The sequence below is a fragment of the Solea senegalensis genome, linkage group LG1, assembly GCF_019176455.1.
Source record: "Solea senegalensis isolate Sse05_10M linkage group LG1, IFAPA_SoseM_1, whole genome shotgun sequence".
In the NCBI taxonomy this organism is placed as follows: domain Eukaryota; kingdom Metazoa; phylum Chordata; class Actinopteri; order Pleuronectiformes; family Soleidae; genus Solea; species Solea senegalensis.
Window position 1 is genome coordinate 26,340,844 of NC_058021.1, and position 27,973 is coordinate 26,368,816.

Consider the following 27,973-nt stretch of genomic DNA (forward strand, 5'->3'; position numbering starts at 1 on the left):
GAAGAGTGGGCGGTCCCAGTGTCGTGACGTAGCCATTGGCCCAGCGTCTCTCTTTAGCGCGGACTCAACGCCTCTCTCTCTCTCCCTCTGTGATCAGTGGGTGAGAGGGGGGAGACGAGCAACACACACAGCGGAGAACCCGGCGTGCGCCTCCGGTAAATGACGCCCACCATTCATACCTCCACACGGCGCGTGCCTTTTGTGTATGACATGTCAGTGTGTGGAAGTGACAGCGCACTGTCCTCACCCCCCTGTTTGTGTGTTTTATTATTCCTCTAGCCATCATCATCATCACCATCACCATCACCACCATCCTGTCATCACAGCAGCGGTCCTGGATCTGGATCCTCTCACCTCGGTCCTGGAGACGCCTGAGTCTGCGGCAGCGCACCATCTGCTCTATCTGCAGCCTTCATCTGAATGACGGGCGGACGGTTTGACTTCGACGACGGTGGCACTTACTGCGGCGGGTGGGAGGATGGCAAAGCCCACGGACACGGCATCTGTACCGGACCTAAGGGCCAGGGCGAGTACGCCGGGTCCTGGTCGCACGGCTTTGAAATAGTCGGGGTTTACACCTGGCCCAGCGGGAACACCTACAAGGGCTACTGGTCCCAGGGGAAGCGGCACGGGCTCGGTGTGGAGAATAAAGGCAAATGGATGTACCGCGGGGAGTGGAGTCACGGTTTTAAGGGTCGCTACGGCGTCAGGCAGAGCCACAACACACCTGCGAGATACGACGGCACCTGGAGCAACGGGCTGCAGGATGGATACGGCATCGAAACTTATGGTGATGGCGGTAAGGAGCCGCCTGATGCGTGTGGCACATGTTTGTTTCACGTGTGTGTCTCTTTAATTTGATGTAGTCAGTCAGTGAGTGAGTGAGGATGCTCTCGCTCTCTCTCTCTCACACACACACACACAGACGAACACCACAGCATGAATTTCCATCTGACATTATTCTGAGTTGATGCTGAGAATGCGCACTGCGCATCATGTTCAAGAACCATCATCCAATCCAAAATAAACCCATGACTTTTAACCCGGGTAATGTCAACTTGATAGGTAGATAATGGTCCCTCTCTTATTGCAAAGGCACACCATAATTTGGCAACCACCGGTTGCTCCTCTTATAACAGTGGGAGGAGAGTGAGTGACTCCTGTTTCCAGCTCAGTGGCACAATTTCTCCTCAAGAAGAGGCTTGGAAACCAGAGTAAATCAGGCAGTTTGGAGGCAGTTACAGCCAAAACTATACCATTCCTCTGTGTCATGGGCATTCACCCAAAATAACAGTAATTCCCTGTGTCTTTGAGGGGAAGCTGCTGCACTGTTTCACACTTACAACAACTTGTTTTCCTCTGTAAGTGCTGCTTTACTTTTGGTAGCAGTTTGGTCATTCTCTAACTGTCCACATTCATGCTTGTGTTGGCCAAAGCAGGCGAATCTGCTGTGGAAATATCAGTCCCATTAGTCTTTGAATTCAAGACAGCCACGATAAGTAGCACAAGAAATAGTCAGAGAAACCCCTTTCTCTGAGATTTGGTCTCAATATTGGGTGTGACAATATAATAAGTGGCCTAAAAACACAGATTCATAGTGCTGTTGGTGTTACTATGTAATTTTACTGAGCATAATCTCCTCTAAAAGACGCCTTATGGTGCAGAATAAATGCCTTGCACACATGTTCGATGGTTACAGAGGGGCTGGGCTTGTGAATCAGCTGATCCTCCAGGATCCACAGAACATCTGCTTGTCTGACCCCGCAACATCCTGATCACTTGATCTGCAGGGTCACTGAATTGAAGTGCGGGCCGGCGCAGGGCCAGCCTGTTAATCTCACACTGTTTATCCCCTCTAAACGCCCGCCCAGGGTGGTATATCGTTCCACATCGTTTGAGTCTGACCATAATGGCACGCTTTGCAGTATTGGTGCCCTGTGAACAAACCTTTCTTCCTTTAAAAGGATCACTGTTGCAATATGATGCTCTAAAGGAGCTACAGTAGTCCAGCACATGGTCATCGGGCTCAGCAGCACCAAATGGGATTAATGAAGTATTCCTCTCATTATGTGACTCATAGCGATTCCCTGTCGTCAGACACGGATGGTGGTGAATGTGCCTACTGTCAGTGGGGGAGTTAGAAGTTGTCTGAAAATAGGCTCCGAGCAGAGTGATTCACATTCATCCCAAGTGATCCTCCGTACCAGTATATTAATCAAATCTCTGCGATGGAGGTAGTTATGCTCACAGCTCCAGATCTGAGGGGAAGGATATATCAAGCCCCTTTTGGGTTTTTGATCAGTGATGCGCAACAGAGAATAAGTCAATCTTTTTTGTCAACGTTGCATAGCTATCTTTGGATTATCGTTCATCCAGGTCGTAGCAGTTCAGTTGTGTTAAATCAGGAGCGAGTGGATTTAATGGTTCTTGAAAACACCTTCATTCTGGCAGAATGGGAGAAACCTCTTATTTAAGACCTTTGAATAACAATGGGAGATTGTATAGGTTGGTATGTGTATTCTTAACTCTAAATCCTTTGACCATTATAGATAATTAATAAATGATAATCTTTGCCGATATCTCATTGACTTGTACACAACTGCGTTTGATTTGTATAAAAGATCCTCTTTTGGAGGTAAGCCCAGAATCTAACCACAGTCAAACACGGACACATTTATAGATATATCACATAGTCATGTTTGCATTTCGTGGCTTGGCATGAAACCTAAGGCTTGGGTCCCTCCAAAGGGTCACAAGAAAGATTCCAAAGGATTTACTGACGAGGAAGGCAAATATAGAAAAAAAGGACTGCACTTCATTAAATTTAATTACATTCTCTGATCTACAGTTGTTTTTGTAAATATCTGGATTATATTACAACTCCAGTAAGTGGCAGTAAACATCCACACAGACTAAAGATTTTGTGAAATGCTGTTTTTCAGGATCTGATCTAGAGATCACTTCAGACCAGTATGACTGACTGTCACCTTTTCCCCCAGGTACCTATCAAGGCCAATGGATGGGTGGGATGCGGCACGGCTATGGCGTGCGTCAGAGTGTTCCCTACGGCATGGCCACTGTTATCCGATCTCCTCTCCGTACATCCATGGCCTCCTTGCGCTCCGAGCAGAGCAACGGCGCGGTACTCCAGGACCTCTCCTCTCCCGCAGACACGCCGACAGGCAGCCGTGGTGGCTTCGTCCTTAACTTCCACTCAGACAGTGAGGTTGTCACCGGCAAGAAGAAAGGCCTGTTCCGCCGTGGCTCGCTCTTCGGGAGCCTCAGGCAGCTGCGTAAGTCTGATTCTCGGACCTCGATCTCCAGCAAGCGCAGCTCTGCAAGAAGCGACGCCACCATGAGCCGCATCAGCTCCAGCGATGCCAACTCTTCCATATCTATCGGTGACGGCGAACTGCCAGACGAGGACCTACCTCTGGAGGACCATGTGGATGCCACCACGACTGAGACCTACATGGGCGAATGGAAGAATGATAAACGCAATGGATTTGGTGTTTCGGAGAGATCCAATGGAATGAAGTATGAGGGAGAATGGCTTAACAACAAGCGCCATGGGTATGGATGCACGGTTTTCCCCGATGGCACCAAAGAAGAAGGGAAGTACAAAAATAATGTGCTGGTGCGTGGAATAAGGAAGCAGTTGATTCCTCTTAAGAACCCAAAAACCAAAGAGAAAGTTGATCGGGCTGTGGAGGGGGCACAGAGGGCTGCAGCAATTGCCAGGAGTAAAGTGGAAATAGCAGCTTCCAGGTACTGTGTTCATGTGTGTTTGTTCACTCTTCACTATTGAAGAGTTAGATCAGCAGCCTGTTTGACAAATATCAGCTACAAAATTTACTCTCCGCCAACAGTGAAGGCTTTTGTGTATGATTGTCCCTGTGTCTATTTCCCATTCTTTGCCCATATCTCTCATCCCAAGGTATTGGGGTCAGACATCATGTGTGTGTTTGCGTGTCCGAGTGTTCATGTGTGTGAGCAATATATCCAAACCCACGCTGGTGCCAAGCGAGTCTCGTGTCCCCAATAATGACGCTTGCTCCCCGTGCCAAGTGTTGCTCTGATGTGGCATCTGCTCTTTAACAGGTGGATGAGATGTGACATTTTCATTCTTAAGCCTCCCCCTTACTGGGACATAGTTCAGGGTACGCTGCATCACTTTGACATCCTCTGGTTTCATTGCATCAGGGAATTATTAAACTGAAGACTGTGAGGGTGTGTACATGCTGTGAAAAGGTCTATTTTCCATCACGTGTCCTTCGATTTCTCTTTGTCTTTTTGACAGAAGTGCATGTTCATGTGTTTATGCAAAGCACATGAACATAAACTGGGAGTTCTGAAGCTATAAGTCAGTCAAATATTTGCAGAAATACAGTGTATAAGTATAATTTTTCAGTTGTCAAACATTCACAGACAGTTGCTGTATGTGTTATGGCAGACCAAAGGCTGGAAACACACTGGATGCACCTTGTTTTTATTTAGGCACACATGATAATTTATTATTATTACACGAGTGAGCTGCTCAGCTCTTTTTAGGAATAGACCTCTTGCCTATTTTTACTGAAAAGTCGTGCCCCTTTTCACGGCAAAATAGACAGAGAAAATGATTCACACACACAGTTCCAGCGCCTAAAATGTGTCTATTGTGAAGTATTTGCAGGAATGACAGATGAGAGGCTTTCCACTAAAACACTTAGATCACATGGAGAACCATTTCGAGTAGTTAAAAGCATATTTGTATGACTATTGTCAAAGGGACACACAGACTCCAACAGGCTGGAGATGGGAACAACATTTCTGGGTCGTAAAAAACCTGAAACTTTGCCCTCAGATGAACGTTCAATCATTTGCATCTGTACCAAATTTCATTGCAGTTCGTCGTGCAGTTTAAAGCAAGTTTAGCTCAAAATCAAAAATCTCAACCTCTTGTTTGACATCAGAGAAAATACATTTTCAGCAGCTTTGAATAATTGAGTTGTATTATATTCGGCCGCTGTTCAAAGACACCAAATAATAACGCATCACTGTTTTGTGATGTAATGTTTTTTTTTTAATGGGTTTCATTTCAGCACTGTGTTGAACTACAGTCTATTAGCAACTGATACATTAAAAACTCTCAATATACAAAACTCTGGAGTGACTATCACATTGTGATATTAGAATTTAGAGCAATACACAACCTGGATTTTATATGCTCAGTATTCGACCGCGTGGTTACTATTTGCTCCACAGACCCATGATATTATGATTCCGTGATGAGGAATGGATAATATGGTGGAAGAAAGAGCAGCGTGATCTCTCAAGCAGTGCATGAGAGCAACAATTTACTGCAGAAGTAAACACATGACCTGATGCATAGCGTGACGACAACAACAGTAAAAGCATTGAAGCTGATGAAGTGTTTATTGCAGCCAACGAGCACCCTGTGCTGTAGTAAGTGATCAAATTACTGGTTGGCGTGTGCTGCTCCGTCATATGCTGCTGGAAATCTGAAAATAAGACATTTCCTTTTTCCCATTTCAGTGGTGTAGTTGTGTTAGAAACAGCCAGACTGGCAGAGAGAGTGTGGCGTTGGTTGTAAGCATGTTATGTAAGTCTCATTATACAGTGCATGGCAAAAAAAAAAAGATGCTCTCCAATCGATCCAGCTCTGGTCACGTGACTCCCTGTCTTTTGAATGTGGAGCGTTCAGCTGCAGATCTGCTGAGAATGACGGGAGGGAGACTGGAGCTCGTGGAAAAGAGGGGGAGAGAGCAAAAAATAGATGAGGAAGCAAAGGGGATTAATGTTGATTGAATAACTGGAGATGCAGCAAATTTGCTGAGCGAGAGGCTTCTGGGGAGTCTGGGCGTGGGAGTGGACAGACAGGAAAGAAAAAAAAAATACCACACATCACAGATGATGGACACGCCCACCCCTCCACTGTGAATGAGTGTATAGAGGAGCTATCCCGTCATCCCTCTGGGATGGACCTGATGACCTCACACTTGTGATCGGCCAATCAATAGCGATCTAGTGCGATGCAGTGGAGTAGAGGTTCACTGTCCCTCATTCAGTTATTGTGTTACTCTTATCTATTCAAAGGACACTCACTTCATGCATACTCGGGGTGTGAGTGGTTCTGTTTGAGGCCTGTGAAGTGAGATAAATGATTGTTGGCATCTTTTAAAAAGTTTACTACATGATGATGCTTCTTGCATGAAGCCTCTTTGTTATAAATTGGCACTTTTTGTATCGCATATAGGTAAGAATGCTTCAATTTAAACAATATACAAAATGTAGTGATTATTTTTTAGATTTTATAACCATAACCATGACACCTCTGTGGTTAAATAATTATTTAAAGGGCCAATTCACCCAAAAAATATACAGTTTTTCATTCATTTCCAGAGACAAATGTGTCATTCGATCATCAGACATCAGTGGATCTGAGGCACATTTCTCATTCCAAAAACAACAGAGAAAGTCGGGATTGTAAAAAATCAATAAAAATTCACAGAGTCAACGTCAAAGTCACTTCCTTCAACGAAAATAAAAGCCCTACACTGCTCTTCACTGTGTTTCTGTCAAGTTTTATGAGTAAAAAATCTAAAAAAAAATGTAATCCAACTCTGTAATAGAATGTGAATTACACAAACACAGCAGCATCATAGGAATTTCAAGTTAATTCTTAATTTGAGTGGAATTAAAATTAAAGTGAAACCACCCTTATAGACATGTCTCAGAATTGAAGTTAGAAACAACAACAACACATTATTTTACAGTGCTTTTTCCTCAAAATGAAATTGTATTTATTCATTAGAGGATGGCAAAAACCAGCCTTCTCTCTCTCTGGCTCTCCCATCTCTCCCTCCCTCACTCATACACACACTCTCCCTCTCTCCTCCTATCTATATGCACTTGCTTAATCAGAGCCCACCTCTCTCCCCGCAGGAACACCTCATGCACATACACTAACACCTACACACTCTCCTGGACAAACATACAGCCGGTGCATGTGCTGTGTGTGTTACTCTGCTTGTGTGTCAGCACTGAGCACTGACTAAATAAGGCAAGGCATCAGTTGGCTTATCAGCACCAGCCAGGAATATATACCCATCCCACCACTGATATAGCAGCCCGCCATCTCATGCACACTATCATCTCTCACCAATGTGTGTGTGTGCGTACTTGTATTTGTTACCTCTTTAGGTCCTTTTCTGGCATAAACACTAACCTTGTCGGGACCAGTAGTAGGACTCGTGGAGACCAAAGTGTGGTCCTAGTAAGGCACAACATCACTCCTGAGAAGCTGGTGAAGTTTAGGGCTAAGATTTGAATTGTTGCATTGGCGTTGACTGGTGGATATGGATGTCTAAATGAATGGAAGTCAATGCAGGTCCTTAAAAGGATAGCTGCACCAACCAGTGTGTGTGTGCTTCCTGGATGTTTGTTTATCACCTGCTATGTGATGACCACTCACTACCTGCCCTTTTTTAAAGGGATTTATAGTATCAGCCTGTGTAATAATCCCATCACCTCATGTAAGATTTCCTCTATGTCAATAGTCTGTTTCTGCTTGAAACAGCAGCAGATGGATTGTTTTTTTTCGTATTGTTTTGTTTTAAATGTCAGTCCGGGACCTCGTGTTTACACGACACAGTGTTTGATCTCCTCTTATGGCAGTTTTATGAAGTGGCACCACACACACACACACACACACACACACACACACACACACACACAGCCTTTCTTAAGTGCTTCAAATCTGACCCCTTATGAAGTGTCAAAATGTACAGTAGCAGCGAGACACGTAGCGTACAGTAACTGTAACCGTGGGAACGGCTGCCAGCTCTTTGAATCATGTATATGACAGTATATCTGTCCCCCCCTGACATGGCTCATATTTACAGCAATGTGATGGAAGTCAGCATTTACCGTTGGCACAAAGATGCATTAACACATAAATAACTGAAACGCTTCCGTTGCCAGCAAAAACTTAAGTTGTTGGGGGGGGGGGACACTTGACTAAACCGTAGTGCCATTAAATGATAGTGTGTAATGTAATCTTGCAGCAGCCGGAAAAAACCTCAAGAGGTGAGACCACAGGGCCACATGGTGGTGCAGTGGCTAGCTACAGTGTTATCTCACAGCAAGAAAGTCATTGGTTCAGATCCTGGTTCGACATTTCTGTGTTGAGGTTGCATGTTTTCCCCGTGTGTGTGTGAGTGGGTTCTCTAGATTGACCATAAATGTGAGTGAATGGTTGTTTCACTCACGTTGGCTTGTTTACATCACGGCACAGTTTGGTTTATTACAGAATGGTTTGGAGTGGTAAAGCCTTGGGTCAGGACTTGTGTTTCAACTGAGAACAGGATCTTTACCCAGATCTTTAACAAAGTCAGTGAATGCAACGCAACGGACAACAAAGGAGGGATCCAGCAGATGGTTTGTTTCTCGTTGTTTTGTAGATGTTTGTTTCCACATGGGAGTGATGCTTTTCTGTCCCCTAAACAACTGACTGTGGTGGGTCTAGCTCCACCTGTACTGTACCTTACCATTACCCTGGTACCCTGAAGGAAGGGTGCCAAAAAAGTAAAATGGTTGGGGTCGGTCATTTTGATACTATTGCTAATGAAAACACAAAAAAAATACATCCTGTACCAAACTGAACCGTTCCGCTCGCTGGAAGCGCGGCTTACATGTTGGCCCTGCCATGGACTGGTGACCTGCCTTAGTGCCTGTGTTGGTATATTTGCATAACATGTTGTAATGTTGTGACTTTGCATGTTCTCCCTGTGTGCACAGTCCAAAGACATGCACAGGTTAATTGGACACTCTGGATTGTCCGTAGGTTTGCGATTGCCTGGCGACATGTCCATGATCGGCTCCAGCTTCCTCCACAGTCCTTATGTAGAGGATGTAACAAATGAATGAATGAATGAATGAATGAATGAAACATTTCTCAACTTCCTGCTGTATGCAGTACAAGCAAGGCGAGGCAATCGAATGAGAAGCGTTTTTTCCCAAACCTAAACATCTTAAAATCTGTACAAATATTCAGTTTGTGCTTCAGGATGATTTAGTTTCCCTACTGTGACCATCGGGTTTACGCTTTGATTCGTGAAATTCTTCTGTTTACGGTTAAATACCTGCATTACCATCAGCATGTTGCCATTGCAGTAGTGAGCCCCGTGAGCCAGCTGACATTTGCATTTGGCTCAAAGTACAACCAAATCACATGGGAGGGCTGTGTCAACAGCAGAGACGTGTCTTTACAGTGTGGTGCTGTGGCGAGTGTAAGGAGAAACAAAAACATTTCTGCAGCTTCTTCAGAAAGACTGGGATGAGTCAGCCGTGCAGGTGGGCCAGTCAAATAAAGTCCAAGGTTATTACAGGTAAAATCATGTAGTGGTTCACATGCAGTCATTAAAAATTAAAAAGTACTCCATGTACTGCTGGTTTTCCCTACTCCTCTATTTCATCTTCACTTTGTTTATCAGGAGTATCTACTTCTTCACAGCAGCTGCTTGTGTCTTGTGGGCCTTCTGTCTTAATTGTGTATGTAACAGAGGTTAATGTGAGTCAGTACAGTGCAGTGTAGTGTAGTGTAGTGGGTTAAATATTACATCGTACAGGCCGTGATTTGAGATGTCTGAGTGCAATCAGGAGCGGTTTCTGCTCGGTAAGCGACTAATCTCCCCCAGGATTTCCTCCACTGTGTGTGAGCTCATGTGTGATTTTACTCCCGAGAATTTCCCCGTGACATGACAAGATGTTACATTAAACATCAGCAAATGTCAGCGTGCAGCGGTGAAGGACTCTTCGCACCTGTTATACAGCAGTTTACTGTATATCGGCACACGCTGTGTACCAATAATCACATAAACACGCGTGCAGCACGTCAGGGATCTCGGCTCTGTGAGGTGTGCAGGTGTGTCACGCTCAGACAAAAGTCAACGATTTATGAGAATTACGCGGTAATTAGGTTGAGCGCTGTGTTAAAGCTGCCGCAGCTCAATATCAGGAGGACATGACGTCCCTCGTAAGTGTTATTTCGGTGTTAAAAGTTGTTCATGTCGTGTCCTGTGCAGTGATTTACAGCCCATAATTCAGTGCTTGACCTGCTCCTGGGGTGTCATCACTGACAAGAAATAAACCTGTTAAGTCCTCAAAGTGGTGTCCACAGCATGTAGACCGCGACTTTATAAATATGCACTGAGGAGGCAGAGCACACATTTAACACCTCCTTTTTATTCTGTGGGCCTTTTAAAAAAGTGAGACCTTTTTTTATCGCCAGTGCATCCTCAACTTCACTTTGAAAGTGCATTATAGTTAAAACAGCATTTTTCTTTGTTGTTTTATCCAGAATGTAAACATATTAACATTAAATTGAGTCTGCATGATTTATTCACTTGTGTCCTGATGAAGACTGTTGAATCAAAACCTGTTCGTTTTTAACATGCTATCCATGTATTAATCAAATATTTGGACTGACACTTACCTTGAATAACATAAACAAAATTATAACCAGAGATGGGGGGATTGGAGTCACTTGTCACTTAATAAAATGACTCGAAACAACTTGAATTATGGAACATTTACAGAGTTAGCGTTCCAATTTGTTTCTTTGAAAAAACATGGAAAACATTGGCTTTTTGGGGTATTAAACCTGGCAACCAAGTCACACCCACACTTCAAAGTCCCACAAAGGAAGGTGAGACAGGAAGTCAGTAGTTTGTTATTTTAATCTAATGCTACTTAATATCTTGGTGGGTCAAAAGCTGCCTATGATTAGCTTACATTACTACATTTCCATGGTTTAATGCAGGCCAAATCGCAGTATTCTTTAAATTTTAGGCTCTGTAGTTGTGTTTATTTTCATTGTATTGGTGTTAATTAAATACAATGAATACAAAAGTCCTGACGTGAGTAATACCGTTTTTCTGTTTCAGGTAAAACTCTAGCTGTTTTTTTACAGATTTTAATGTGTAATACCTGGGAAATCCTCTTTTATATTCATACGACTTAACTTGCTTGATTGTTGCAAGAATGACTTACTTGTGACTTCACTTACTCCCATCTCTGTTTATAACATAAAACATTTGTGTTGCCTGAAGTGGGTTTCTTTGATCCTCTGATACTGTTTCACCTGCCTGAATCCCTGATTGGCCAACTTGGTCAGCTTTCACTCCAGCTGTTCATGGATTGGATTATGGAATTATAATTTCCCATGTTGATTCATTCAGAGTATTGCTTGTCCACAATGAATCCTTTCCTGTGGGATTAAACCTGATGATAATGACACTGTGTTGTGACGCATTATCTTCATGATTTTCTGGGGGGGGAGTGAATGTAGATACCTAAAGTTTCTATCTTTGCGGTCATTGATGCATTATTCTATCAAGGTTTTTTATCATAATAATTGACTTTTCATGTCACTGTGATTCTTGCTTTTTGCACATTTTCCTGTGAGCTATAAAAATCTGAGTGTGAAGATTGCATCACATTTTTTTTCAGCAGTGGGCAGATGTAACCTAACACTAATACTTTCTTTTGGCTTTGCACTAAAGAGGAAATTGATGTCGCTCTATATGATCTTGTGTGTGTGGCTGTGTTTGTGTGGGGAATGGTGGCAGGAGATTGGAGGACCATAATTAAAACAGTTCCTTAAGCTCAAGTGGTTGCCAGGCAATGTGACCTTTACTCGCACAGGTTCATCTTTAGAGGTTGAGCCTTGTAGTTAAATGAGACCCGTCACTGAGTCGCTGCTTATGTGTGTGTGTGTGGGTTAGTTGTGTTTGTGCAGAATTACACCCATACAGTAGGCTGCCGTGTGGGTTTGTTCATTTGGAAATTCATTAATACAGGCCAAACGCCTGGTTAGACAGCATGTTCAAGTGTCTCTGCTGGTTACCATGGTTACTGCCTCACAGCCGTCATCATCGTGTCAGCCATTTGTTGATTTTCTTGTAAAGAAGCAGAATGAAGAGGCGGCGTTTGTTTACTGGAACATTTATTCATCTTTGAGGGATTGTGTAATGGGCTTAATATCTAACTTTGGATGTACAGCACACTAAGGGTCGTTCATTATTGTTTTTCTTTTTTTAAATATTATAGAGATATATGTTAGTGTTATGATACAAACAGTAAATGACTGTTCTTCATTGACACTGAGTCCTTGTGGACGACATTATGACACAGCTCATTAATGCTATGTTTTACCTTTTCTGTGTGTGTGTGTGTGTAAACTAAAACCTATGTTAATTTTAATTTGCATGACAGGTAGCTCGTTTTGCGTGAGGCGTGCATCAAAAGCTATTGCATCCGTGTCTGCTTGTGCATACACTGTATCTTTCCATACCTTCCAGGGACGTATTGTTATATATGTTAATATGTGATATGATTTGTGCGTGTATAGGGCCACACAGCAGAGTAGTGGCTCACATTGTGGCTTTGTGACACGGTCCAAACCAAGTTTTCCTCATGCATGTGTTGGGGTTTTCTCAGGGTTCTGCGATCTGTCCCCACAGTCCAAAAACATGCAGAGGTTAATTGAACTCTCTAAATTGCGTGTGAGACAGACTGGTTGGGTGTACCCCACCTATCATCCCATTTGAGCTGGGACCCGCATGCGGAGGACAAAGCCGTAGATGAACTGTGCACATATTATATTTTAATAGAATAGTGTTTGCATAGTAATGTGACGAAATGTCTTCATTTGCGTCACTGGAGCCCAGGGTGTCTGTGGAAACATTGTGTGTACAGCGCAGTCCCAGGTTCATTTTTAACTGTCAACTCAAGCGTGGTGTGTGAAAACAAACAGATGCTACGAGCAGCAACTTGCAGAAAACTGGAGTTGCCGCGGTTCGTCTCGAGTTCAGCACATTTAGTTATTTAATATTTTATGGTGTGTGATTTTTCCCAATTTTAGTCCCTTACTGAACAGAAAATTAGATTTCAAGCAGAGTTTTTTGGGTGTTTTTTTTTTTCAGTTTGACATCCTATTAAGTCAAAAACCTCAGGGCCATGGGGGAATGTGAGAAATGTTATCCTGATGCCTTTCATCTGACACAGAAATGCAGGGGGACTATGAATTTAAATTAAAAAAAGACAATGACAAAGGCACATAATCTGTTTTTTTTTATGAACTGCATTGACTCCAATACAAATCCAGTTAACTATATTGAGGTATTTCTAGAATATTACACCACAAACAATGCAATAATAGTAGTAGTCGCAGCCCCTCTTCATTTAACCCCATCATTTTGGATTCTTAATCCTTCTCCATTCCTCCCTCGCTACTAAACTTTGAACTTGGGTAATAAATAGTCTCAGATAAGCGGTTGACGATGGATGGATGGTAATGGGGCAGAAAATATAAGATACTTCTTCTTTCTGCTCCTATTCATTTATGTTTTGGGATTTCTTTTTGTGTGTTTGTTTTTGTTTTGTTTGAAGAATGAAATAACAAATGAAGACATTTAAACGTATTTATTCAGTGATGTTATGAACTCCACTGAGCTTCATTCATGGATCATAATTACTGGCTATTACTAACTCCCGTTGTACTTTCGTATCAGTTCCATGCAGCTGATATTATTGTTATTATTATACTGTATCTTCTATGTTCTTATAGGAGAAATATTTTTAGATAATATAACACAAAAAAGAAGGTGTATCTTAGGCTGTGTTGGTATCATTATGTCTTCCTCATTCCTCCTTTCACTGGCACATCCCTGTTTTTCTGCAAGAGTTAGCCACTAGGGCCCATCCCCCTTTGTGTCATTAGCTGTATCAGCTGTGGCCATGTTTCACCAGCAGTGTTGACACAAAGAGCGCAGAGCTGAGGCCTGAATCCCTGCCACTGCCCTTCACCAAAAACCAGAGGGATCATCTCAGCGAGGGGATTGTGTGTCACTCTCTCAGCGCGCCCATAAGGACTTACATCAGCACTGAGAGGAGAGCATAGCAGACCTTCAAGATGAAAGCGGTCTCAACATACACTACAAACACAGACAAACCGTGTCTGTTATAATATGATAATTCAGCGTGTGCATAGTCGCAGTCGGCAGTACCTACCGTAGATGCATTCACACACAATAGAACCTTATGCAGGCTTATACAAACAAACACACCTGTAACCACGCCTGTGGTTTTTGATGAGGTCTCATAGGAGAGTTCAATGCAGAGCACCTGACTGAAGACAAAACAAGTAGGAGATTCATCCATAGCCAGAGAAATTACATGTGTGCTGGCCGGTGATGACCTGTCCAGTGTGTACCTCACCTTTCGCCCTGTGTCAGCTGGGATGGGCTGCAGTGACCTGTGACCCCCGTGTGAAGGATAAAGCAGTAGACAATGGATGAATGGTGTGCTGGATATTTAAGGAACAGATCAAACATCACTCTAAATTATATTATAATTTGTTTTTCACTCATCTAATATGTATATATACACATATATATGTGTATATATATGCATAAATTGAATATACTACCCATAACTATGTTTTTATGAGTGTGTTATCTCTTTTGCCATTGTTTGTTTTTACTAGCCTGATCAGCCTTCATGTATTTTAGGTTTCCACAACAGCCTGAACACAAACACAAACCAAGAAGAACAACATCCTTTGTGGTATACGAAGGCCACTGTAGTTCTGTCATGTGCTTGGGAAAGGGAGGGGTGAGCTAAGGAATTCTCTGTTTGTTGCAGTCTGCACGATCACCATTAGATGTCACAGATTCTTTCACACTGGGCCTTTAACATTTATCACTTTTGGTCAGAGCCAGGATTTTTAAGCAACACTAGCTTTTGGCTGGCCTAAGTTTGCAGCATGAACTTGGGTGATTTTTTGCCAACAAAGAGAAATAAACACAAGGCAGGTATTCCTTTAGTCACTGTCAAAGATTTAGCTCATTGTTTATTTTCAGCGATTCTGGCAATATCATGATTGGCGTGTCCCCATTATTCCTTTCATGTACTTATGAGACATAGTCAGGTGTGTTTTGCATTGTCCCACACTGCGTCATTTACTTAAGTGCATGCACATGTGATTCACGTGGTCGGGACAAGGACCTTTCTGCATGGAGTTTGTTCTCCACGTGTGTGTGGGTTTTCTCCTGGTTCTCCCACAGTCCAAAAACATGCAGATTTGATGGATTAGGCAAATTGGACACTCTAAATTGACTGTAGGAGTGAGAGTGGATGGTTGTTTGTCTCTATGTGGGCCTGTGATGGACTGGCGACCTGTCCTTTGTCAGCTGGGATTGGCACCAGCGCCCCCTCATGTGGAGGATAAAGCAGTAGAAGATGAATGACTGAGTAACAGAATAGAAAGGAGAATTTGCCCATGTCTGCTAAACCGCTCAGATTTTTTGGATTATACCTCTTTCTCTCTTCAGGTTAAAGTTTTCTTATCTCATAAGAACAGCCACTGTGTTTCACATTTAAAGCTTCATTTGCTGTGGCTGTTGTCCCCCAATACTGCAGTCCCTGGGCATGTGAGGCCAGATCTCAGCTCAGGAATAATTCTTGAATAATTTTAGCATCCATCGTCTGTTTTAAATAACCACTAATGGTGTTAGTCACGCTTCAGTAATAATGAATTAGCACCGTCTGGGTATTCAATAGCAAGGCCTGGGTGAATATATGAGATATGTGCGGGGCAAGCTAAGTGCTAATTTGTTCAGACTTTGGGCAATGTTTTGTGCTGCTGCTGCTGCTGCTTTGGACAAGAAGACTCTCTGGGCAAAACACACAGCGGTAATTTCTGGTGGTATACAATATCCTCACAAAGCAGATCTGTGCACTTAGGGCAAGAGCATCACTGTGCAAATGGAACATGATCTTGAAATATGACCCTAGTTAGCCATATGGTAGTGGTTTTCACTTGGTTGTTTGTTGATGAGCCTGATGAAGAGAGAGACGGCGATAAAAGCAGGGTTGTTGAGTGCTGATGTTGGCCACGCACAAGCTCCTGATTCTGTCTTATTATACACCGTACCAGTCAGCATTCTGGTTACCCGAATGGTGAATGGGTCAGTGAGATGGAGTGAAGGAAGATGAGCAAGACAGAGAGGGGATCAAGAGGCGGGGTGGGGGGGCTGCAGAACTGTGTCAGCATATGCAGTGGGGGGATTCTTCAAATAGGACATAGCCTGGGGAGTGATGGACAGAAGCTTCACTCAGGGGAATTTGCACACACACACACACACACACACACAACAGGCACATAATACAGATACACACAAAATGCATCCCGCGGGAGACCGGGGTATGACAAACTTTAAAGGAGGATGCACCCTTCCACATGGGAGCTGGGTTTGAAATTTAACTCTACAGTAAAATTAGAGAGGCAAAGATGCATACCTCAGCAGGTCTAAATATCCAGAGGGGGCACTCTGTCTCGCTCTCTGTCTCCTTCCACTCCGATCACTCTCGCTTCTCCATTTTCTCCACCTTCATCATCCTCTGTTTCAAAGACACACAAACACTTACACACATCCCCTCGAGGAAAAAAGAGCGTCCGCTGAACTCGCTGCCAAACTGACTCGACACTTTCTGTAGCACAATTCATTTGTCACAGTAATAAAACAGCCATAGATCTCACCGGTCCTTCATCAGTCTCATCTATTAAAGAGTACTCCAGTCCAAAAAGAGTGCCTTCAAATAGTTTACCACCTTTAGCAATTTTTCTGAATTTCGTGTGCACTTCAAGGTTTATTTAAGGGTTCAAATGTTATGATTTGACTGGAGAATCTGTTGAGCTTAAACTAAATGTGAAAATGTGTTAGTTTATATTCAGGTAAAGAGAGACTAAAGAGACAGTTTGATAAGTTGTTGAATGTTGTAGACCAGAGTTCTTTTCCGTGGCTAGTCCACTTCATTTGGGCAGGTGTGAAAGCTCATCTGAACTCTGGTGCAGACCAAACAAGCGAACTCTGGTCCGACTGAAAAAGTGGGTCTCGGTTCACTCGCGATACCGCCCCAAACGAGCAGCCGTTTAAACTGCATGACGTCGTTCAGGTCCACTTTCAATAGTGTAGTGTGAAAGTGAACCAAACCAAGAAGAGTCCCCCTACCCCTGTGTCAGTTTGCTTGTGTTTACCCCGACTTTTATGACTTGAGTTTGTCAAGATAATTTTATACGTATAAAAATGTTTTCATACCTTTGGATGTGATTAGCTCTTTGTCAGAGTACTGGTAGAGTGCAAATGCACAAAACATGTATGACCAATCAACATTGAAATAAATATCATACTGTGGGCTTGTTAGTATTATTGTATTGTGAGTTATTGATGATGTCGTTACATCTCAAAATGTTAGGGGGCCACACGGTTGGTGTAGTAGTTAGCACTCTTGCGTTTGCAGCAAGGGTCCACGACCTGGTCAAAACAAGGGCCTTCCTGCATGGAGTTTGCATTTCTCCAGCTTCCTCCCTCCAATAATATGCAATATGGGGATTAGGTAAACTCTACATTGACCATAGGTGCAAGTGTGAGAGTGGATGGTTGTTTGTCTCTATGTGGACTGGCAAACTGTCCAGGTTGTACCCCACCTATCGCCCTATTGGCACAGCCCCCCGCAACCCTCATGTGGAGGATAAAGCGGTAGAAGACGGATGGATGGATGTGCCACTCAAAGTCAGTACAGCAGCTAAAGAGACAGATATTTTCCTGAGAACCTGTAGCACCTACAGTATAAAATAAATTGTACTGATGCTGGGAAGAAAACCAACCAACCCTTTCATCGCTCTCTGCTCCACATTCCCATGTTTTCTCGCCTTGCAGTTCCCTCTCCCCCATCTCTGTCGCACCTCCAACTCTGCCCCCATCGTTTTCTGCCTGTCACCTCCCACCACCAGACATCCTGTCGGCAAAAAGCCTACATCACTTCCTGACTCTGACCATGACTGAATGCCAACTCTACCTAACGGGAACCGTTAAGATCTTTGGAATTATGTCCTGTTGCATGTTGCACACATTTATGACGCATCCATGCCTTCCTTTCACTCGGCTGCACATTTTCACACATTTCAGAAATAGACACATTATGTCCTTGTTGTAGCGCGTGTGGCAAGTGGACGTCCGAGGTTTACATTTCAGTGGCGTGATGTGGAGTGGAATGCTACTGTGTCAGCTCATGCATATTTCAAATAATTCATGTCAAGAAGCAGAGAGCTCTTTGTTCTCCTGTTTGTTACTGTTTTCAGACTCTCAAATCTGCAGCTGGTCAGTGTCTCCCAGAAGCTGTGCTGTCCCTAAACACAGTCTGACTGTGTCCTCTGTCTGCGGTTGATGCGGGGACTTATTTCTGGAGAGGAAATGGTCCATCTCTCCTGCCAGCATATGGCACCTCATGCATTTTAATATCTCACTGTCCCATGCAGCCTTTAAAAAACAGAGACAGTGAGCGGTCCAAGGACAGAGAAGTAGTCTGAGACATGTTTGCAGGGGTCATTTGGACAGACGGACAGAGTGCGTGAGGAAAGACGTGGAGAGGCTGGGGGATGAGAGGATGCAGTGTCAATAACCACAAGGATTAGAAAAAAAATGGAGCAATGATTGAAAGAAAGAAGGGATGGTAAAAGAAAGAGGGAGGTGGATGAGTGAGGTTAGGCAGGACATGAGGCACAGCTGTCAATACTTAATGTGACATCTGGATTCATGCGTTCCATGTTGTCATATACAGCTTGAGCATTTGCTGTCAGAGCTCCACTTAATGTCATACGTTAAGAGACTAATCCACAGGCTTTAAATGATGATGTAATATTGTTGCATAATTCGTTTTTGTGTTTTTTTAAAAAAAAAGAATACGGGTGCTTCAACTTCCTCCATCCTCTGTGCATTGACTGCATGCGTGTTCTCCTGCAGGTCACAGGTCTCGGTGTTTGTATGTTAGCACGTCCATGTTTCCTGGTGGTGGAGATTTGTGAAGCGGGTCATCCCCCAACCTCTTTCTGTCTCACCATTGTACGCATCCATAATACCTCTCACGGCTAATGCTAAGCTCACATTGATCCCAAAACACATTATTCTCCTGCATTGTTTTTTTTGTCCTTGAGCATTCATTCATGTTTAGCGGATGTGATGGCAGGCTTTTCTTAGGCATTTGTTTTTCTTTTTGTTCACTGGTCATAGAATAATGACTTGAAAGCCCTTATAAAGTAAGTTTATTTTTTAGTAAGTTAATTTTTTTAATTTCTTTTATCAATTATCTTCTCTGATGACATGATACACATATTTACTGGAGATTAACAATCATTGGTTATTATAGTTGATTGTTGATTTTTTGGGGGGTTTCTGGACAAAATCAATAATGAAAATACTCATAAGTACATGTTGTAAACATTTTATATCATGTCGTCCTCATATAATTAATATTTTGATGGTGCCATGTATTAATGCTGCATCTAGTTTTAAATCTATTTGTTCTACTTGTGCAAAGAAAATCACATTTCTATATTTTTACTCAAATCTGTTGTTTTTACCCAAATTGAAATGTGCACCTTTGGGCCACTGCTTCCCTGTGGACCAGCAGCAGTGCATCGCACCAGACTGGATTAAAGTCTTGCTTGGATGTGGCTGCGTTCCATTTGCAAAATCGGGATTTGGATTTGTTGCATTAGTCCAAAGTGACAGTGACAGGCTAAGTTTACCTCTCAAAGATGAGGAGAGAAAGGGATGAATGGAGAAAAAGGCTGTGAAAGAACGAGAGTGACTTTTCTAATGTTTAGTGAAGTGTCATGGATTGCTGGCCAACACTCAGACTTTGAGTTATGTACAATTTTAAATATAGATTTTGTGTGTGTTTATTTTTTAACACACCTTCTTTAGCCAAATGTTGTGTTTAATTTCTCTTAAACTTTCATCTATTCTTCTTTGTGTTTCTGCAGGACGGCCCATGCCCGGACAAAGAGTGAGGCTGCAGAGCAGGCCGCTATCTCTGCCGTGCACGACTCTGAAATTGCCAGGACGGTTGCCAGGGAGCTCTCCCCCAACTTCTACCAACCAGGTAACCTTTAAGGACAAGCTCTATGTGCTCAGCAAGTCGCTGAAATGTCATTCTTTCTTTTTTTATTTCCCCCACTGACTGAGACTGCAGGTGCACTGAAGGGCCGAGGAGGTCGGCTCACTGCACTTGGTGAAACACAATACTTTGACTATTTTAAGTGGCTACATTTGCATGCATGTTTGACGAGGTTATACATGCGTGCATGCTTATAGACAAGGTTTTCAGACATTGTAGGCATGACTGACCCAGAAGATGAAGTTGCAGCCATTGCTAAGACTTTTCTAGGAGGCCTTTAGGGAGGCTTTTACACAAGTGGCTCACAAACCTAACAGTGCCACGTTTATCAGCCATGCTTGCCTAACCTCACCCCTCTCCCCTCACCGTTCCTTTTTTTAGCTGCAGCATCCTCGAGCAACCAATCTGCCCATTTAAAACAGGCTGTCGGGAATCGTTCAACCAGTTTTAGGATTGAATAATGATGTTTTCACAGTTTTAGGGATGTTTACTCAGGCAGTGTCTGACTCCGTAATGAGCTTGTTCTGGGTGTACAAAAGCCGAGGGTTTTCGTGTTCCAGGACTGTAACTGAAGACTAGAGGTATTGAGGATGATTTCTAACACCACAATGGAGGACTGTGTTTGTCCTGAGACAAAGCAGAGCCTGCTGGACGCGGACTTCTGTATTCTGGATGGGAGCCTTGTCTTTGCTCTCAAAGGCCTGTTGTAACAGCTCTGAGATACTCGCTAAAATCTGCAACAAGAAACTCGGCCAAAAATGAAAGCAAATGTATTTTTAAATGGCGTTTTTTTTTGTTGTTCTTTTCTGTTTGTATCAAACCTGTAGAAATGTCTCACAGGTAAATGAGCGGTGGTAAAACAAACCCACTAACGGCTCCCCGCTCCTGACAACCAAGCCGTTCTCAGCTTTCTGCTGCCTGAAGGTTTAACAGGCACTCTGCCATACTCTACTGCAGGTCACAGCGTAGGTTGTCAGCTCAACTCAGTTTAGTTCATTTACTAGCTCAGCTGAGTTTTACAAGATGAGCATAAATAGTGTGAGATCTTTTCTTTTTAAACAAGCAACACTACAGGCAGGGTCAAAGGTGGAGCTCAAGGTCTCAGGGTTGCTGTGACTATTAAGATTGTTGTTTTTGATTGGTCATTGGTTCTTTTTTTAACATTCTTCGACGCTTTTATTATACTGAAGAATGCTGGAATTGCTAAGTTGTATCATTTTATATTTGCACTTTAAGATGTATAAAGGCCTTTCTTCTTTAACTATGCGCAGTATATTTAGGCCTATGAGCTAATCGACCTTGGGCCCTTGCCAAAGGCCACCACAGAATAGTGGGTGACAAATAGATTGACAATGGGACCCCATTCAAGCATGTCCCTCTACTAAGCCACAGAAATGGTCCGCCTGGCCCAGAGACATCCTGCAGCTTGTTTGTGTTGTGGAAAACAGTGGTCATGCTTGGCAGGCCGGGACGATCTACAGACCCACAAGTCCGTGTGGAGAGTGTTCTTGCCTTTTAAGTCAGATCATGAATGAAAGAGCGGGCGATGTCATTACAATGTGCAGCGCAGGGCGACATCTGAGCCGCGGCGTTAAACGTTAAGTTATGTCAGCACAAGTGTGGTAAGCCGAGGTGAGCCAGACAGGCACCTGTAATAAACCGAATCCGTTTTCCATAACATGTACCATACATGATTTTTATTTTTAGTTTATGAAAGTCCCAGGATATACAGTAAGAGGGGAATCAGGGACGGCGTACCTCCAGTGTTTATTGCTGGTTCACGGTTTGTCCTGGTGCAGGTTATGTCATGTTTAAGTGTAAACAGTTTCCCCTATTTGCAACTTCTTGACAAGATTGCCATTCATGGAGACAACGGAAATATTCTCTTCTAATAATTTCTCCCGGGTAACAACCAGGAGTCTAAACCCCTTGTTGTTTGTAATTGGCATTTCAGACTCATCGCAGATTATCACCCAGATTGGGAGTCCACACTTCAAAAGAAAACGAGGGGGTCACAGGGAACAGGACCCTGACCTTTATGATTGGTTCACACACACACAGCACTCTGGAGGGGGAGTGGTGAGTGTAAGGTGGGCGTGGCCTGTGTCCATGACGTTAATTGGGCTATATTTGGTGCTGATGTGTGCTCACTGGGGTCTAATGGAGACATAGCTGAAATCCTTACACACTGAGAGTAGCTCAGACTCACGCTCAGTGGGACTGTCGGGGAGAGCAGCTGTCCCTTCAGTCGGTGACTAGGAAAGGGGACAGGGAAGAGATCCTGCCCCACCCTGTTTGACCCAGTCAAGGTACACTGAGACCAGGTGGAGCCATAAATGCTTGGACCTGTCAGAGCTGAAAGCAAGACTCAAGCAGGTGTTGCTTTATATTCACAGCAGCAGGAGGAGTCGAGGAGTGCGTTACAAGCCATTAATTCAACAGAAGAGAAAAGTTTTGCTTTAAAGTTTAAAAGAAAAAAAACAAAAAAAAACTTTAAACTTTCAAGGATACAGAATATTAAACATGTTAATTAACTGCTAATCAGAGTCTCTTCCCTTTATGGATGCTGTAAAACACCCAGAACAACAGCGACAGCACATCCTCTTTCAAGATAGATTCCAAAAGCTTGTTTCTCTGTCCTACATTTCAAAAGTAACCCATAGGTTGATGTAATGATTTATTATAGAAGAAAAAAAGTAGCCTGTAGTGCCTCACTGCATGAAGATCTGAGAGAATGTGGTACTTGTGAAAGTGTCACTTTTTGTTGTGTGAGAGGAAATAAGCAGATCACAGTTGTGAGGCAAACTTCCAATAGACACACACACACACAAAAAAAACATTTAGTTTAATACATGGTACTTATTCCCACATATATCCATTAAATATTTGTGGAGGACAACGTACACAAACTCTGTGGTGGATGCTGTTTGTTTCATGTGGCGCGAACGTGACGCCTTCCACGTTCTTCTTTGCATGCGGCCACTGATAAATAAAGCCCAAAGACAATGGGGGCCATGTTTCATTTGCATGGCTTTGTTTGTGTGTTAGTGCAAATGTATATGTGCGTGCTACACTCGTAGATGTCATCTGGGCGACCACATTTGCGTCCTGCCAATGCCACCACCCCCACCCATCTGCCAGTGTGAGTAGGAGGAGAGAAAAGCAAATCTAAAAATCTACAAATTAAGTCATGGATCTTAAATACAAATGTGTATAGACAACATGCTGGGACCACAGCCCACACTGAACAGAGAATACTCGAGTATAAATAAATAAAACACCGCCGATTGCATTATAAGCAAAGACAAGAAACCAGACAAAAAATTCATTTTTTTTCACTACCACTCACAGAAGATGTGATTTATTACATGGTTTCCTTGCCAAAGGAAATATAGCTATATTTACTGTATGTCCCTGTTAACTGCTCTGTGAATCTGACAAGGATGTAAAGCCAAGGTGGCAGACAAGACCTGTCATCAATCACAGAGCAGTGGCAGCCTTGGGTCAGTGTTTGATTGTCAGTTTATCATGAAAAAACAGATTCAGATGGCGAAGAAAACGTTATTTCCTGATTGGGCTGAAGATGTTAAATGAAATTTGAACTTTGTGCCTCAGAAAAGTAGATGACCACACCTACTGTACTTTCCCTCTCAATACACTCGTGCGTACACATACAGCTCCCCTCTTGTTACTGCTGTTTATCATAAAATAAAGTCAGTTGGGGTGAGGGGCTGGGAGTGCACTGGGAGTGCACTGGAGCAGAATCTGGCAACCTGCAGCTTAAACAAAAGCTAGTATTTTAATAATCTCAATGAAACAATGATATTAAATTACAACTCACCTTCTTGGGTTCAGAATGAGCATCTCAATACATAAACATAACAACAAAACAGGATAAAACTAATTGCTGAAATTCAGATTTGTAATTTTGGGTTTATGTGTCGAGTATTTCTGTCTTGGTCATGACTAATACTATCCTTGGCCTATTTTAGTGACCCTCTTGGAGGGCTGCAGACTCAGTGTTAAGATGAAAGAAACACCACAGCCATTGGGGTAATTTAGTCCCCAGTGCATGTTCCAGCTGACCTTAGAGGATTCCTCAGTAGATTATAGATAATAAATCTTCACTCTACTCAGATGGATCCACACATGCTAAAATGTCTTGAACTAGTGTGTTACGTTTCATTTTCAGAATACACACTGCCACGACGAGGCACTTTCGACTGTGATACGTGTGCGTGCGGAGATGCCGTTGACTTTCAGTGTGATTGAGTGACAACTGGTGTTTTTGTGCAGAGAGGAACCATTCAGAAAATGCCCTGGAACCACGTCACAGGAATCTGTCCCCAAACGACGTGAAACTGCTCTGGCCCACCCATGAAGCCCTAACTCTTATTGAGTTATGGTGTGAAATTAAGCTCGGCAGATACATTAAGCCGCCGCAGATGTTCAAATGTCCCCCTCATCTCTTTGTAGTGGGTCTTATAGGTTGTTGCCGTTATGAAACAATTTAGGAATGCCACGCAGCTGAAAAGTACTTTGGGCTTACTCGTCCTGAGACCCAAAAGATTACATGGTAAGGCTGTTTACATCGATGTTGATTGGGTGTGCTCGTATTCTGGATTTAATGTTTGCATAATTGTTCCTATGATAAGTATGAAACCAAAATTTTAAAAAAAATCAAAGTGTGCTTTTAATAGTTTGTGCGTATTATAAGAGACGCCCTGCAAAGCCTTTGGACTGATCTTACAGAAGAACTTTCTTCCTAAGCATTAACTCTATCAAAGCTACATGAGTGGATAAGAGCAAGATGACCTTATTCTGTAGGAGAATAGGCAGAAATGGGAGAAATCCAGCAAAGAAGACAACAGTATATTGTCTCCCTTGATTTTTTTTTTCTGTCATTCAAATTGGCCAAATGAAATGCAGAGGATCTCTTTCTGCTCATGCCAGACAAACAAATCGGCATTGTCCCGGTCTTAGTCACTCTGACACCGTCTAATTTAGGCAAAGTAAAACAAAAACAAGCAAACAAAGAGCCCGATGTCGCCAATAAATATTAATTTGGTGCAGAACAATTGAGCACAATTGTTTTATCATGTGCAAAAAAAAAAATTTACATTCAAATTCAGGGTCCATTGCTCACACATTAGAGGACCTAATGTCCATAATGAAAAATCAAACCATGTAACTACGGTCTTTAAACATCTGATGGAGAGTAAGACAATCAGCGTCCCTTAGTTTGACTTTTCAGCTGTGCAGACATGTTGGTCGAACGTTGAGCGGTGATGAGCCTTCAGAGGTGGCTTCCTTTTTGAAATGTTGTATGTGACACTGCATTAATCAGTCTATTTCTCTCCGACTCCCTTCCTCCCTCAGTCTTTGCAGTGTGATTGCATGTATAATGTTGATTCATGAATATTTCATTAAAAGTAACTATGCTTCGGGACAGATTTAGTTTAAACAGGCGTCTGTGGTGACAGCGGCTGGATAAGACATTTCAGAATCATTAGCATGTTTTTTTTTTTCCTCAGAGTTCCACAACCTTGTCATCGTTGAACTCAGCCTGAACTTCACATGACGGGAATTTGAATGTTGGTGGTGCAGTTAGTCTACTGTATGTGTGAGCGAAGCAGGTGCAGCTTGTGCATCTCATGCGGAGTTACACAGCGAAGCATGAATTTTTCTCAACGCATGCCAATATTTTGAAGGCATTTCCAGGGGCTATTTTTCAAATTCAAAAGAGATTTGAAAAAATAGCGCATGTCTTGTTTTCGCCCAAGCATTAGACAAAAAAAAAAAAAACAGGGGACATTTTAGTTTTGCATAGAGACTGAAAACTGCAGGAAACAGTAAGACTCTCTCTCTGTGCAAAGGTAACTAAACAGAGCACATTCCTGGATCTTTAATGTGGCTTCCAGAAATGACAAATTACCACATACCTCATTTAATTAATATAAATAGTCCTGATTTCATATATAATAAATAATTTAGTCTGCTTTGAAGATAAATTGGAAGCTAGAGTAAATGAATGGTTCAGCAAAACACTTCTACTTCTAGTCTAACACGGGTTCAGTCTTACCTTTTCCAAAGTTTTCTAGTTCAATGACTTTCATTTTTTACATTTCAATACACACTATTGTGTGGCATGTTAATTATTAAGCTTCAGAGTTAAGATAAATGGCAGGTTTTGTTACTTTTGGAAAGAGCCAGACGAGCTTATACTCTGAGCCAAGAGAGTTGGCTTATATTTTACATACACCACAGGCATTAAAGTGTATCAGGTGTTTTCGGCAACAAATCAAATAAAACAAAATATAAATAAACCAAATGTGCAGGCTATTTCTCAACACAGTGGGAAAATGGAACAACTGAACTGCAACGGAATCAAATTCGTAAACAGGAACTACATAACTTCTTACTCTGACTTCAACAATATGTGAAAACACACAAACAGAAATGTGTGGATTCTCTATGACGTTTACATGGTTGACCTCTGTGTCTCCTGCAGGACCTGACTACATAAAACAACAGTTTAAGGAGCCTGTGGAGATTAAAGAGGTTCCCGTCGAAAAGAAGGACAGCTCCCCGAGAGGTTCTCCTCACTTTTACCGCAAAGGTACGACTCCCCACCACTCCCCTGTGACCAGTCCTGTGGCCACACCTCCCCCCTCGCCCCACTCCAGCAAGAAGAAAGGTCAGGTCTCCAACAGCAACAACCGCAAAACCAGCAAAGAGGAAAAACCTTCAGGCAAAGAAGAGAAGCCAAGTCATAAGACCAGCAAGGAAGAGCGATCTAACAGAAAGCCCAGTAAAGAAGAGAGGCTGCCCGTCACTGATGGCCCCAAAAGCTCTCACGTACACATCGAGGCTCCACCTAAACCGACTAAGATTCAGCAGCCTACCCAAACCTCTGCTCTCCTCCGCATCCTCCTGCAGTTCCAGTCAACGGTCAGCTCCACACCCAGTACCACAGTTACTACGTCAAGACCCCAACAAAGATCCCTCTACCCCCAGACCCAGAGGAGGATCCAGAGGAAGAGCCTAGTGCCCTGGCCTTGGCACGCATGCCCCCACAGCCCCCCAGGTCCTTTAGCACCCCCACTCCTAAGCCAGCCTCCATACGGGAGAGCAAGGGCGACCAGAAACTCAGGAAGCAGGATTCCCTAAAGCCAAAGAGCCTCGCAGACACAAAGAAAGCCAGTATGGAGATTGCAGAGAATGCAGAAGAAAGAGTAAGTAAAAGGAAAAGAAGAGACAAAATCAATCTAATCAATAATACTATTACTAATTTATTTCTCATTTAATCTCACTGGTTTCCAAAAATGATGATATGATTTGTGAGCAGAGACACTGGCAGCAGAGCTGATGTTGTTATGGATTGTTATGTGATATCTGATCTTTATCATCATTTTTTTTTTTGCAGGGTCCTAACTCAATCCTTGTTGCTATGGTAATGCTGTTGAATATTGGCCTTGCAATTATATTTGTCCATTTTCTGACATGATGATGCTGTTTCTCTGGTAAGTTCCTTTATTTTCTTTTACAGACTAAGCTGCCTGTCTCGTTTGCCTAGTGTGTGTGTGTGTGTGTGTGTGTGTGTGTGTGTGTGTGTGTGTGTGTGTGTGTGTGTGAAATGTGTAAGGCAGCCAATTAAATCCAAACAATCTTTTTATGTTGCAGTGAAGCCATGGCAACTGGCACAGTTGCATCACCGGCCTGGAAAAATGAAAATGGCGCCAGTGAGACACGGGGGTGGCCATAGGTGTTTGGGAATCAGCGTGACACCGAAGAGAATCTCGAGGAAGGCATCACTAACACCAACCTGTTATGGGTCTTCTTAAAGAGCCAGCCCCGTGTATTAGCACTACTTTGGCTTCTGTAAAAGCTGAGGTGAAATGTTGTGTCTAGTGAGATTGAAAAAAAAAAAATAAATAAATAAAAAAGT

The 27,973-nt window shown here is 42.9% G+C and overlaps 1 protein-coding gene across 1 annotated transcript; it reads left to right on the plus strand.

Annotated features, from left to right (window-relative positions):
• Positions 1-63: 63 nt before the first annotated feature.
• jph1a (junctophilin 1a) lies at positions 64-27,973 on the plus strand. The gene is given in 8 exon segments (XM_044030584.1): positions 64-155; positions 280-799; positions 3,000-3,768; positions 19,892-20,010; positions 26,537-26,926; positions 26,929-27,260; positions 27,452-27,548; positions 27,709-27,973. Coding segments are annotated over 6 exon segments (2,070 nt in total). The 5' UTR covers positions 64-155; positions 280-420; the 3' UTR covers positions 27,533-27,548; positions 27,709-27,973.